This window comes from Gavialis gangeticus, unplaced genomic scaffold (genome assembly GCF_001723915.1).
Source record: "Gavialis gangeticus isolate Ggan-Ray unplaced genomic scaffold, GavGan_comp1, whole genome shotgun sequence".
NCBI lineage: Eukaryota > Metazoa > Chordata > Crocodylia > Gavialidae > Gavialis > Gavialis gangeticus.
This window is the reverse complement of record NW_017729032.1, coordinates 138,895,903-138,910,873: the sequence shown is the minus strand read 5'-3', so window position 1 is coordinate 138,910,873 and position 14,971 is coordinate 138,895,903. Positions and strand designations below refer to the sequence as shown.

General features: G+C 42.3%; 1 protein-coding gene across 2 annotated transcripts in view; it reads left to right on the top strand.

Moving 5' to 3' along the window:
* ANKRD10 (ankyrin repeat domain 10) overlaps positions 1 to 14,971 on the top strand; it is a 49,626-nt gene that overhangs the window by 29,788 nt on the left and 4,867 nt on the right. Inside the window, exons 4-5 of one of the 2 annotated variants that reach the window (XM_019524229.1) lie at positions 699 to 734; positions 8,931 to 9,166. In XM_019524229.1, the coding sequence (XP_019379774.1) occupies positions 699 to 734; positions 8,931 to 9,166 (272 nt within the window). The remainder of the gene's footprint in view (positions 1 to 698; positions 735 to 8,930; positions 9,167 to 14,971) is intronic. The other variant, XM_019524230.1, reaches the window with a different exon arrangement.

The window sequence follows — 14,971 nt, the reverse complement described above, 5'->3', positions numbered from 1 at the left end:
AAGTAACTGAAGCCATGAGTTGACCAGTAGTTTTAGTTCATGCTTTTTAAATTTCATCAAAGAATTGACAATTAATTTGGCTTCAGGATGAAAGTAGTAATGCTTAAAAGGCATTAAAGGCTCAGTATTTTGTTGTCAAGGTGGTCACATGATAATGGCTTACATAATGAATAATGTGCTACAGCACTTTATGTATGTTAATGTAACTTTTAATCTTACTGTTGCCTGCAAATATGTGATCCCTTTTGATATAAGTTTCCTGTTTATGCACCATTGCCCGTTTAAATCAAACAGAAGATTCTGAAACTGTAAAAAAATACACATGTCAATGTTTTACAGCTACGTAATTCGAATTGACTTGATTTTTTCAAGTAATCCTAGAAAGGGGGAGCATTCCATATAGAAACTGCTGAAACTGCCACAGGTGCTTCTCCGAAAACCTTACAGTTGTGGCATTGAATGTTCAGTATCGCTTCCTTTCTGCACACAAGGCATACTGTTGAGGTATTTGTTGCGGTGATTGGTTTTAATGCTAATCTAGGAATTCAGATATAGAATCTATAGATTTGCATGCTTTGCTTACCCTAATTTACAATGTCTACATTCTTATTTGTAAACTAACAATAGATAAGTTGAGATCAGTACTTTTTAACAGAAGTATTATGCTGATATACAAAAACTGTGGTTTATTTTCTTAGATTGTCGCATGGCATTAACAAAGAATACATAAAGCAGTAGGTGATGTGGTGATCTCTTTTTTAAAAAAAAATGATAGATTCAGGGGATTTAATTTAAATGTTGATTATTCTTAGTAGGAAATCCTGGTTTTGTTTGTTTTCCAAAGTATGTGACGTTATAAGCAGAAGATAGACTACTATTTCAAAAAGCACATTTTAAGACTTCTACTGAAATACTAAACTTACTCTTTCCTGAGATGCAGTAAATACACAGAATATCAAATTCTTGATCATATGCAAGAAACAGTTTGCTTACCAAGCTTCTTAGTACTTTAGATAAAGTTTATATAAGTATTTTCAGCTAATATATCTTTATACTCTGTTTTCAGTATCTTGCTTTCTCCTGTTGGAAGATCCTTAATGGGGGTATTTTTCTGAGCGCTAGTGTAAAGATTTTTTTTTCCTGCAGAATGTTTTTAATAAACCTTTGTTAAGATAAACTTGGTAGAGAGCACCCTTCTACTGTATAAGTGTCCAGAAAGTGAACTTCAGCTTTCCACATCTACTTCCTGTTTGGTCAAAAACCTATTTTTATTAATTGAATTAAAATTGATCAGGCTTACGTCAACACTTGTGCGTATTGTAGAACTAATACACTTCTAGATTTTGTGTTGCATCAGTGCCCTTTCACTATTTGGCTGACAACAGTCTCAAATTTATCATGGCTCTGGAATAAATGCTATGGTGATGTAGGTAGCTAAAGAAGAAAAAATGGAAGTTAAAACAAAAGAGATGAGTGAAAAACATGAAACATACTCATTAGAAACTAGACATAGTTCTGAAGACCAGCTTATGAAAACCACGTGAAACACAAAAAAATATGGGCATGAAAAAAGTCAATTGCAGACTATCGTCATTAGCATTGTTGTAGTGGAAGGAATTACCAGTAAATGCATTCTTGGGTTTTATGACACTGTTAATCAACTGTCTGTTTATGAGTTTCTGTATGAAACAACACATCACTGCAAGAAGCTCTTACTTGAAATTTAGTAAACAGCAAAGAAGAACCTTAGGATCACTCTGCTTTATTCTTCTTATTTAGACCTCAATGAATTTTACCTCTCCCATATTTGTATCTCCATCTGACTTATTTTTGTTGTGAGAATATTTTTCTTTCCACTGTACTAATCCCCAACCCCACACTTCCCTCTGAAACATATTTAACATCACCTTTAAAAAGGTAACCTGTCCTTTTACATTATTCCTGACTCTTGGATTTAAGGCCTTGAGGCAGAAGGTTCAAATCGTAGTTTCTTAGTTCCACGTAACAGAGTAGAAGGAAATGTATGTGTAAGAAAAAATCTAGTGGTGTTATTACTTTCTTCAAACATTTGATAACAATACCAGAGAAAGCTGTTTTCTAAATGCAGAGTGAATAGACTTTCTGATCAAGAAGTCATACTCTGTCCTAGCTAAAGGTAACTAAAAGTTCTTTCTAATATTTGCCAGTTGAACCCTATGTACACTCATCTCAGTAGGGTTGATGAACTACAAGACAGTTAATTTTCTTGTCAGTAGAGTTGCCTTTTTAGTTTGTCTTTTATTTTTTTTTAACCCCTAGGTAGATTGACCTCTCAAAATAGGCCTTTATTTCTTTAATGCAAGAAAAGATTGTGGGGGATTTTTGCTAAGAATTATACTATCCTTAAAAATTAATGTCTGGTTTCAAGAACATATTTTTCTATAGTTAAGGGTTGGTTGGTAGACCTAGGGCTTGTGACTTTTTGGTCATTTTTTTCCAAGGCTCGAGCTCAGTCTAACGTGGCTTTCTCTTTTTCCCCCACATTGGTTTCTTCTGTTAAGATCATTTATTTTAAGAAGGTGTCAGTTACTGTGTTGCCTTGGACCTTTCTTTATCTTTTCTTATGTAGGTAACCTAGTAGATAGAAACTCCGTATCTGAAAGCCTTTCAAAAACAGCCTTTTAATGAACTGGTTTCCATATTCTGATTTGCAAAACTAGGTATAGGAGAGTCCCATCCACTATTGCAATTACCAGTTACATGAAGGCAAACTTGTCTTAAGATGTATCATAGCTGAGAAGACACAGGATTATTTGCTTACAATAAGCAGCTTCAGATTTTAAGGTTCAGGCACTTCAAAGCTTGGTCAAAATTGTGCTAAAATTGGTTTGGGAATGCCCTGGAACATTTTTTTAAAAGTTTGGGAGTTGGGGTAGGAATTTAAATTAAGGCTATATGAAGTCTGAAATGCTTTCTTCCTGTTTATCCATAGATCACATATTACACTACTTTCATTCTAGGTTTGATCCTTGAATGCCATGTTGCTTAAACTCTATAAGTATTTATGACAAGTTTCTTCTTTTACAGCCAGTTCTGAGAAAGAAAAGAAGAAAACTTCCCAAGAGAAGGCATCTCTCAGTTTTGTGGCTGAGAATATGGCACTATTATACTACCAACTCTTTGGACTTCCCCTTGCTTGATAGAGTTTTACGACACAAGTTATATAATCTACTTCCTTTAATGATACCTTGCTACTTTACCACATTTTTCCACATTTTTCCTCATGTTAAAGGTGGCTTAAGAACTTAGTTTTTCAGAAATTTAAACATAGGCCATAATGACTTTTGCCTGCATTGTCCACTGAGGGATTGACATACGTAGAGAAAAAAGGAAAAGAGCAGAGTTAGCTATTCCCATTTTATTCTTAAAAAGTATGTGACTACAGTTGTAGTGTTAGTGATTTACCATAACACAAAGACTGAGCAGGACTAGCCCCACTGACCAGCCACAGAGGGCCATACTTCCTTCAGCCCTTGTGAAGTAATTAGAATCATAGAAAATGAGGGTTGGAAGGGACCTCAGGAGGTCATCTGGTCCAACCACCCTGCACAAAGCAGGACCAGCCGCCGCTAGATAATTCCATTGTTGAGTCAGGCCTTAAAACATCCAAGGATGGAGATTCCACCACCTCTCTAGGTAACCTGTTCCAGTGCATCACTACCTTCCTAGTGAGAGTTTTTCCTAATATACAGTATAAACTTCCCTTTGCTCGTTGTTCTGTCATTTGCCACCACTGCAAACAGTCTAGCTCCATCCTCTTTGGGATCCTCCAGGTAGCTGAAGGCTGCTATCAAATCCCCCCTTAGTCTTCTGTTCTACAGACTAAATAAGCCCAGTTCCTTAAGCCTCTCCTCAGAAGTTGTGCCCAAGCCATTTTCATTGTCCTCTGCTGGATTCACTCGAATTTGCCACATTCTTTCTATAGTGTCAGGCCCAAAACTGGACATAGTAATCCAGATGTGGGCTCACCAGTGCAGAATAGAGCAGAATAATTACTTCCCTCAGTCTGCTGGCAACATGCCTACTAATGCAGTCCTAGTATGCCATTAGCCTTCTTGGCAACAATGACACACTGTTACCTCATATCCAGCTTGTTGTCCACTGTATCTCTAAGGTCCTTTTCTGCAGAGCTGCTGCTTAGCCAGTTGGTCCCAAGCCTGTAGCAGTGCATGGGATTGTTCCATCCTAAGTGCAGGACATTGCACTTGTCCTTGTTGAACTTCATGAGATTTCTTTTGGCCCAGTCCTCCAATTTGTCTAGGTTACTCTGAATCCTAGCCCTACCCTCCAGCATATTTACTGCGCCCCCCCCCCCCGCTTGGTGTCATCCATGAACTTGCTTAGAGTGCAGTCCATTCGGTCTTCCAGATCACTAATGAAGTTATTGAACAAAACCAGCCCCAGGACCGACCCCTGGAGCACTCCACTTGATACCAGCTACCAACTAGACCTCAAGCTATTCATCACTATCTGTTGAGCCCAACAATCCAGTCAGCTTTCTGTTCACTTTACAGTCCATTCATCCAACCCATATGTCCTGACCTTGCTTGCAAGAATACTGTGGAAGACAGTATCAAAAGACTTGCTGAAGTTGAGGTATTATACCACATCCACTGCTTTCCCCACATCCACAGAGCCAGGCATCTCATCATAGAAGGCAATTGGGCTGGTCAGGCATGACTTGTGTTGGGTGAATCCATGCTGACTGTTCCTGATCACTTTCTTTCATCTCCAAATGCTTAGAAATGGATTTCTTAAGGACCTGCTCCATCATTTTTCCAGGGACTGAGGTGAAGCTGACTGCTCTATAGTTTCCTGGATCCTCCTTCCATTTCTTAAAAGGTGGGCTATATTTTCCCTTTCCAGTTGTCTGGGACCTCTCCTGATCACCACGTGTTTTTGGAGATAATGGCCAGTGGCTCTGCAGTCACATCAGCCAACTCACTCAGCACCCTTGGGTGCATTGCATCTGATCCCATGGACTTTTACACCTCCAGCTTTTCTAAATAGTCCCTTCTTTCCCTGAGGGCTGCTCACCTTCTCTCCAAACTGTCCTGCCCAGTGCAGTAGTCTGGGAGCTGACATTGTTTTAGAAGACTCAGGTGAAAAAGGTCTTGAGTACTTCAGTCTTTTCCTCATCTGTTAGTGGGTTGTTTCCCTCATTCTGTAAGGAACCTACACTTTCCCTGACCTTCCTCTTGTTGCTAACATACTTGTAGAAACCCTTGTTACTTTTCACATGCCTTGGTAGCTGCAACTCCAGTTGTGCTTTGGTCTTCCTAATTTCATCCCAGCGTGGCTGAGCAATATTCTTATACTCCTTCCAAGTTGTTTGGCCAAGTTTCCACTTCTTGTAAGCTTCCTTTTTGTGTGTAAGCTCACTGAAGAGTTCTTTCTGCCAAGCCAAGGCAAGCTGGTGGCCTGCCATATAGCCTGTACTTCCTGCACATTGGGATCATTCGTTCCTGCGCCCTCAGTAAGATTTCTTTAAAATATAACCAGTTCTCCTGAGCTCGTTTCCCCTTCTGACTGACCTTCCAGGGGATCATGACCATCGGTTTCCTGAGGAGTCAGTCTGCTTTTCTGAAGTCCAGGATCCATACTCTGCTGCACTCCTTTCTTCCTTTTGCCAGGATCCCAGACTTGATCCTGACAAAAGGAAGAAAGGAGTTGTCAACATATAGCTGTGGAGCCAGAGAGCTGTCTTTTATATAATTGCTGCTAGGGAATTGCAGTCCAAGTCTGTAACAGCCCCAATCCAGAGCAGTGGTTTTGGAGGCCTTAGCTTTTTGATGCATGCATATGCTCTCACTTGGATGTTTTAAAAGGAGATTATTGTTATTCATTATGCTCCTATATTCTGTCCAGAAGTGGCAGCAAATCTTACCAGTCCTTTTTATGGCACCTCTTGGAAACACAAATTCAGCAAGTATATGGGTATCTTAAAGGGATGAACTCTATTCAAATCAAGTAACACTGCTTGATTCTAGTGGTTTTTTCCTTTGAGTTCTATGAATATTGCTAATTGAGTGCTTTGCAGTCTTTCCCTATGTTAACATCCATCAAAATTTCACACCACTCTAGCCTCTCATTGTCATTTTATATGCTTGTGAACAAGCTTCGTTTAGAGGATGACCCAAAACAAGGGAGCCAAACTAGTAGACTATACTAGCAATAGGCAAGATTTTGGAGCTGTAGGCCAGATCAACCTGGTGCAGTGCAGCAAAGTTCCCTGGCTCCACAGCAGTATGCTGCCAACTCCTAGAATATACCGTTTTTTGAGGACATCTTCTGAATTTTTACAATTTTTCTGTCAAGTCCAGTTTGGTCCTCATTTTCTTTTTTTCAAGTTCCTAAGTCTTCTAAAGTATAAAATATATATTGGCTTTGTCCAGTTAAGATCCAATTTGAATAGTTCATTCTTTATGCAAGGTGAATTTGCTAGCTCTCTGGGATATATAGACCATCATCTTACATAAGTATATAGCTCTTTGGTAACCATACAGATTGCTACAGCACTATTATTATAATAGTCTCATAGCAATTTCATTGTGTACATGAAGAACTGTGAATAAGAGAAGCTGTTCCTTCCAGAAATTCTAACTCATTATGTTTCTTCTCTCCTTTTGTTTTATTAATCTTAAAAATTTGGGATGTGTGGAAGAGTATTGCCAACTTTAGGAAAATCAAGCTAATTGATTTGTTTCATTCCCGGCAACTTGGTCACATGGTGTTAAAGGACTACATATCTTAATGTATACAGTCTCTTACGTACCACTTGCTAGTTTTTCTCGTTTCAGTGCCACTTTGGAAAATGGGGGTGTAGATCATCATAATCTTGCTCTGACTTTTTCACAGTATTAAGCAGGCAAATACTTCAATAATAACTGACAATTAATAGTATCTGAGTTATCACTCATTAAAATTAAGTGATTCTGTAACTCAGAGGTATTGTTCAAAGTCATTTGTAAATTCATATACACATCTTGTTTAGAAGATTTTCTTGATACCAGAACAGCGAGCGACTTTGAAAAGCCATAGCAGAGATTCAGAGACATTAAGCAGTCTGTTCCTGCTTGTATACTACTCTTTTACCCACCCCCAACTGAGTGAGGATAGAAAACTCTTTTATTCTTTCAGACGTTGAACTAAGTAGATATAGAATTTGATATTTAAGAAAGGGTATAATTCAAAGACTTGGAAATACTGCATTAAAAAAATTTTGTAGTGCATGCTATATATATCTGGGTGCTGCATGAATAAATTAACAGTACCAAATAGGGTGTGTAATGGATGACTTTGTAAGAAAGGAAGCTGCCTTGATCGTCCTTAGTTAATGGCATTTCTAGTTGCAGAAGCTAAAAGAAACAAACCTGTGTTCCGCCTGCTCTACCCATCCTTACTTTGCTTAATCTAACTGTATCTGTCTGCTTAGGAATTGGTCTCAACTGTGCTTGGATTGCTTTTGAAGTAACTCATCTCTTCCTGATCTGTATAACCAGGCAAGTCGTAATATTCTAGGAAGCAGCTCTATTCTTTGCCCTTTGTCATTCCTTATTCCATACCATGTCAAGTGTTAGGGCTTCATGCCAGCTCTCAAGTGCTCTTGTATACTTCTCTTGCTTAATGTTTCTGTGCCATTAATAGTGGTAGAAAAGTTTGTATTGAATAGAAAATTACATTATTCAGTCTGTATTTTTGGCTTGCTGAGATTTTGATCCTGTATAGAACTTGATCATGTTCCTTTGTTTTCTTGTATATTTGCTTAAGAGCAGTTTGTTGGAACTTCCCTGAACTATAACAAAGGAACATACAGATCAGCCTCACTTAACCTCCAGAATTCTTATTCTGTTGTCATTCTATCTTTTTTGTGGAAGGTATAAAGTAATATGTTTTCTTGCCCAAGATACTAAGTCATAGAACATAGATGTAAAAAACCCATTTTCATGAGACCTCCTTCCTAGTATTTCAAGAAAGGAAAGATTTTGCAACATCCCCTATTCTGCCCTCTAATTTCTTAGTTCCTACTCTACTGAGTCTACACTGTAGCTGTTTCTTACATTTTTTGTATATGTTTCTAATCATAGAAGCCAATTGTATAAATGGTTTTCAAGAGAGAAGGACCAAAGGAAAACTCTTTCAAATTACACCTATTTCTACAGTTGTTAGTATCTTATGTCTTGATTTCATCATCTTGCATCAGAAAATTAATCCCATTTCAGTTACCTAGCTGGAAAAATTCTGGATCAAATTAGAGAAAAATCTGCCATTTATAAACGTCACATACTTTGTAATAAGAAACAAAGCAGAAAAAAAGACACGCAAAGCATAACTAAGCATAGCATATATATATATATGTGTGTGTGTATATATTTTATTGTTAGGAAGATTAGTGATGTTATTCTCATTGTCTTAGACATCAGAATGCCATGGACAATTTCCAAGTCATGCTAAGTTTGTTTTGAGTATTTAATTTTTTTTACTCAAGATAAAGCAATAGATTATCAGAATAAACTACAGAAAATAGTACAATTCAGTATTCAAGACTAGGGTCTGAAGTTCATGTAAATGTCAGATGCTTCAGACTAACTTTAGGAATTAAGCATTGTAAGAAGTTTAAATAGGAAGATGCTTTTTTTTTTAAAGGCACATAGTTATGTTGATTTTATTTAAGTATATTGTCTCCCAAATTTTGCTTAGAAGCCAGATATGTGCAAAAAGTTGAGTTAAGTTAGTTATGAATCTTAAGATTGATAGCTAATTCCTTAATGGAAATTTGCTAAGTTTTATGTTTTCTCTCGTCACCTACAGATAGTTAGTCAGTAAGAGCAGCAGCAGCAGTCAAGCTAGGTTGATGAATGAGTGTAATTCAGTTTATTTGTATTGTGCAGCTTGAGAAATGCCAGTGGCCTGACGGCAGCAGACCTTGCTCATACCCAGGGCTTCCAAGAATGTGCCCAGTTTCTCTTGAACCTCCAGAACTGTCACCTGAATCATTTCTATAGTAATGGCACTTTAAATGGGGTTCATCAGGATGCAGGTTCCAATCCTCTCAATGGTGGGACAAGTCGAAAGAGATCCTTTGAAGATGTGGAATCTGCTGGATTAAAGAAAGCAAGGACTGAAGGTAAGACTTCGAAGGTGAAAGGGGAAGGATTACTGTTGATGAGGTTAAAGGGAATAAACACTTTAACACAGTCAGAAATTAATGCCAAACTGAATCAGATATGGATAAAATTCACAACAAGGATTGATGCCCTCCTTTAAAAATGTTTTTGTAAGTTTCTGCTCTGGAGAAGCATATGCTATGGTTTTGCAAAATGAGAAACATCTGAATAGCAGTGGCTGCTGGAAGGAATTTTGTATGAGAAGCTGATTCATAAAAAGGTTCTTGAGGGATTGTAGAACATCTTTTGGTTCTACAGTCGTAAAGATCTCATAGCCTTTTTTATTCTTTTTGTCTTGTTCCTCAACTCTTTGGCAGTGGCTAGGGTTTGTTTGTGTGGGGGTTTTAGTTTTTGCACAGAGTATAACTGAGTTCTGTACAAAAGCCTGTATAAACATTTTGTCATGAGCCCTGCAGTAACAGTTGGGCCTACCCATGTTCTAAAATGGGGCTAACCAGCTTCCTAGTAGCCAAGGGCTACATGCCACAGGGGCTGTACCAGCAGGGGCCATAGCTCCCTCTCCCTCGCAAACACAATTCCCTGGCTGTAAATTCCCTTGGCATCACAATCGGGTGGCTCCACCTTCCCCTCCCCACACCTACTCCAGGTACGTGCCCTTCCCCATGGCCACACCTCCTTGGCTGTGCTCCCCCCAACACTGTAGGCTTCACTGAGCTACATCACCCTATGCTTGATATGAGGGCAGGAAGTGAAAGCTGGGGGGAGGGGCAGGCTGGGGTTCTGTGGACCCTGGTGAAGCCTCCCTGCCTTCTGCTACAAGCAGCCCCACCCTGCACCCCCTTCTCCCTTTCCCCTGTGTCCCAAAACTACAGGACTTCCCACCATTTTCTCTGCTTGCTGGTAAGTATATTTCTGTAGCAAGCCTGCTGTTTTTTGCACAGCCTGCATGGAGCCTCCTTATTTTGCCTTTTCTGAAATTGGTTGAGTCTTTCAGTTGCTTCTTAACAGAACAGAGCAAGTGTCAAACCAATTGCTCTTTTCAAACATCTTAGATTCATAGAGTCAGAACGGACTTCAGTGGGCCATCTAGTCCGACCCCTGCCCCTGGCAGGCAAGAAACGAGTCACCAACCCTGAGGTCGTGTGATCCCAGCCAGGTGCCTGTCCACTCTTCTCTTGAAGATCCCCAAGGATGGGGCGAGCACCACTTCTCTTGGGAGCCCATTTCAGATTCTGGCAACCCTGACCATGAAGAACTTTCTCCTAATGTCCAGCCTAAACCTTTTCTCAGCTTATGGCCATTGTTCCTTGTCGTTCCAGGGGGTGCTGTGGTGACCAGATCATCGCCTATTTCATGTTGCTCTCCCCTTATGAATTTGTACGCCACCACAAGGTTCCCTCTCGGCCTTCTCTTGGAGAGGCTGAAGAGCTTAAGGTCCCTTAGCCTTTCCTCGTAGGGCCTTCCCTGCAGGCCTTGAATCAGGTGAGTGGCCCTTCTTTGGACCCTCTCCAGGTTGTCCGCATCCCGCTTGAACTGTGGCGTCCAGAACTGGACACAGTACTTCAGCTGCGGGCTGACCAGTGCCGCATAGATGGGGAGAATCACTTCCCTGGACCTGTTTTTGAAGCACCTACGGATGCATGACAAGGTGTGATTGGTTCTGCCAACTGCTTCATCACATTGGCGACTCATGTTCATCCTGGAATCAGCAGTGACTCTAAGATCTTTTTCTGCCTCAGTGGAGCTGAGAAGGTCGCCCTGCAGCCTGTAGGTATGATGGCAGTTCTTTCTCCCTAGATGCAGCACCTTGCACTTGTCCTTAGTGAACTGCGTCCTGTTGCTCTGCCTACTTCCCCGGCCTGTCTAGGTCAGCCTGGATCTGGTTCCTCCTCTTCAGGGTGTTAGCTGCACCCCATAATTTTGTGTCATCCATGAATTTGGACAGGGTGCTTCCCACCCCCTCATCCAGATCACTGATGAAGATGTTGAACAACAACGGCCCCAGAGCTGAGCCCCGAGGGATTCCACTGCCCATATCTTTCCAGGTGACCATCCACTACCACCCTCTTAGTGTGACCCTTGAGCCAATTTGCTACCCAGTCTACCGTGTAATCATCCAAGGCAAATCCCCTCAGTTTATTTATAAGTGGTATGGGATACCTTGTCAGGTCTTCTTGAAGTCCAGATAGATAACATCCACCTCGACTCCTGCAGAAACTAGGTTAGTCAGGCAGGACCTGCTTGCTAAAAACCCATGTTGATTACCCCTCCACATCATATTAGCCAGCAGACTCCCGCAGATGTGTTCCTTGATGATTTTTTCTAGGATTTTCCCAGGGATAGAGGTAAAGCTGACTGGTCTGTAGTTCTCTGGGTCCTCCTTCCTCCCCTTTTTAAAGATTGGGACAATGTTGGCCCTCTTCCAGTCCTCTGGAACCTGACTCAGGCACCGTAAGTGCTCATATATCCTTGCCAGTGGATCAGCTGTGACCCCCGCTAATTCCTTAATTACCTGTGGGTGGAGTCCCTCCGGCCCTGGTGATTTGAATACATCCTGTCCCTCCAAGTGTCGTCTTACCATGTTGGCACTGACCATTTGGTCAGCTGATGTTCCCTTTGTTGGTGTCTGTGATGTATGTTGAGGGTTCATCTAGACTCCCATTTAAGACGAGAGAGGCAAAAAACTCATTGAAGAGCTCTGCCTTTTCCCTGCTATCTGTCACTAAGCCCCCTGCCCATCCTCTATGGGTCCTGTGCTACCCCGCACCCTCTTTCTGCTCCCAACGTACCTAAAGAAGGACTTTTTATTGTTCTTAATCCCTGACGCTAGCCTGAGTTCTAGAGTTGCCTTGGCCTTCCTGACTGACTCCTTGCAGGTGCAGGCCAAAGAAGTATACTCCTCTTTGCTAGCTACCCCCTGCTTCCATTTCCTGTACACCTCTTTTTTTGCCCTTAAGGTATCTTGGATGCCCCTGGTTAGCCACAGGGGCTTCCTGGCCCCCCTACCCCCTTTCCTTTGCCATGGGATTGACTCATTCTGAGCCCAAAGAATGGTTTCCTTGAGGAATGTCCACCCATCCTGGACCCCCAGTGCATCCAAGTTCTTAGCTCCTAGCACCCTGCTAACCAATCCCATGAGTCTATTGAAGTGAGCTTTTTTAAAGTTCAGCACCTGTGCCTTGCTGGGTATAATGCCCACCCTTTGCTGGATAGTGAATTTAATCATTTGGTTGGCTGTCCCCTAAGTTGCGTTGAATCCGCAGGTCCCCCACTAGGTCATCCCCCTGTGGCCAACACCAAGTGGAGCAAGGCATTGCCCCTGGTGGGGCACCTTACCTCCTGTGTTAGGTGGAGGTCCTGAATACAGGTTAAGAACCTGCAAGAGCAGTTAGATATAGCTGACTGTTCCTCCTAGCATATGTCTGGGTAGTTAAGGTCCCCCATGACTACCATATCTTTAGACCTCACAGCCTCTTTGAGCTGCTTGGAAAATTCCTGGTCTAGTTCATTGTCCTGGTGCAGCGGCCTGTAGTAGACCCCCAGTACCAGATCCCTTTCATCCCGAGCTCCTTGGATCCTAACCCACAAAGTCTCTGCTTGACTACCCTCTGACCCTAATTTGATTAGGGGAGATATATACTGTTTTTTTGACAGAGAGAGCAACTCCCCCACCATTTTTCCCTACTGTGTCTCTCCTATACAACCTATAACCCTCTATTCCTACCACCCAGTCGTGAGAAGAGTCCAACCAGGTTTCAGTTAGTCCCACTAGGTCAAAGTTGTTGCTTGCTAGCAAGAGCTCTAGATCCTCCTGCTTGTTTCCCATGCTTCTGGCATTTGTGTATATACACCTGATTCCCCTGGTGGCTGTCCCTGGTCCCCCCTTAAACTGCTGTCTGATAGGATCTTTGCTACATACCTGGGCTGATCTTGTGGGTGTCTCTTGGTTCGGTGTTCTGTGGCTCCCTCCGTACTCATCCTCCCCCTCCCCTGACGAACCTACTTTAAAGCCTGCCGGAGGAGATCAGCCAACCTGAAAGATAACACACATTTACCTTTGGGGAAGAGGTGAAGCCCATCCCACCCAAACATGTCTCTTGTTCTGAAGTATGGGTCATGATCCAAAAAGCCGAAGCCCGCCTTGAGACACCATTTCCGAAGCTGCAAGTAGACCTCCCTGATGCAAGTCTCATGGCGTCGTCTACGTCTGCTCACTGGGAGAACAGATGAGAAGACCACCTGTCCCCATCTCCTTCAACTTGTCCCTCAGAGCTTTGTAGTCCTTCATCAGGCGATCTGGGCTGCTCCCTGCCGCATCAGAGAACACTTCTTTTTCAGTCTCCTTGGTGATGAAGAAATTGTCTTCATGCATTTCTTGTAAAGGATTTTTAAAAAATGACGCTTTCTATGTTTTTCATTCAGGTGGTGAACTTTGTACCAGGTGCCATATCTCATGGCACGATTCAAACACTCAAATTCAGCCTGTGGTGAATTCATCCCTACCAGTCCATACCACTTCCAAGAGACCTACCTTGGATAAGTGGTCTGTGTGAAAGTTTTTCACATGGACTTTCATTCTCTGAAAGTTTGCAAATACATCCTTGTGTTTAATGTTTCATATTAGCTAGTTCTAGGCAGGGCACTAATTAACATATGGGTTTTAAGTGTCAGAGTACTTAGGGTTGGAAGGGACCTGAACAGATCATCAGGCCCGACCCCCCTCCCCGGGCAGGAATGGGTGCCTGGGTCTTATCACCCCAGCCAAATATTTGTCTAGCCTCCTTTTGAAGACCCCGAAGGTAGGAGAGAGTACCACCTCAGTTGGGAGCCCATTCCAGAGGCTGGCAGCCCTAACTGTAAAGTAATGTCTCCTGATGTCTAGCCTGAACCTTCTCTCTAACAATTTGTGGCTGTTATTCGTAGTAACCCCGGGTGGTGCCCTGGGGAACAGAGCCCTCCCCCAATTCCCACTGGTTCCCCCTGGTGAGTTTGTAAATGGCCACCAAATCCCCTCTCACCTTCTTGTGTGGAGGCTGAATAGGTTCAGGCCCTTCAGCGCCTCTTCCTAGGGCCTGCCTGGCTGCTTCCTGACCATGCGAGTGGCCCTCCTCTGGACCCTCTCCATGTTGTCCACATCCCTCTTGAAGTGCGGTGCCAAGAACTGGACGCAGTAGTCCAACTGTGGTCTGACCAGTGTCGCATAGAGGGGAAGGATCGCCTCCCTGGACCTGCTTGTGATGCCTCTGTAGCTGCGCAACAAGGTGTGGTTGGCTTTACTTACCACTTCCTTGCATTGGCAGCTCATGTCCTTCCTGGAGTCAACAATTACTCCAAGATCCCTTTCTGCCATCGTGTTGACAAGAAGGGTGTTCCCCAGCCTATAGGTGTGTTGCTGGTTCCTCCCTAGATGCAGCATCTTGCACTTGTCTGCATTGAATTCCATCCTATTCTCATCTGCCCACCTCTGTAATTTGTCTAGATCTAAAGGATCTTAAGGGTTGTCCTTGAGTTGTGTTACTCTTCCCAAGCACTGAATAAGAAATTCGCTTTCAAATTCAGTCTCCACTTTGGGCAAGATATCTAGAAATTAAGGCGTTATGACACAGATAGCATAGGTCCCCTAAGCACATGAGAGATTTTCTGTGGTGCAGACTTGTAAAGAATATCAAGTCAAACAGATGGTTCTTGCCCCAACTTTCTGCAAGTATTTTATAGTAAACCTGCTGTTTTTCACACAGCCTGCATGGAAACCTCCTTATTCTGCATGGAATCGAACCCCCCCCCCCCCCCATCATGAATTACAT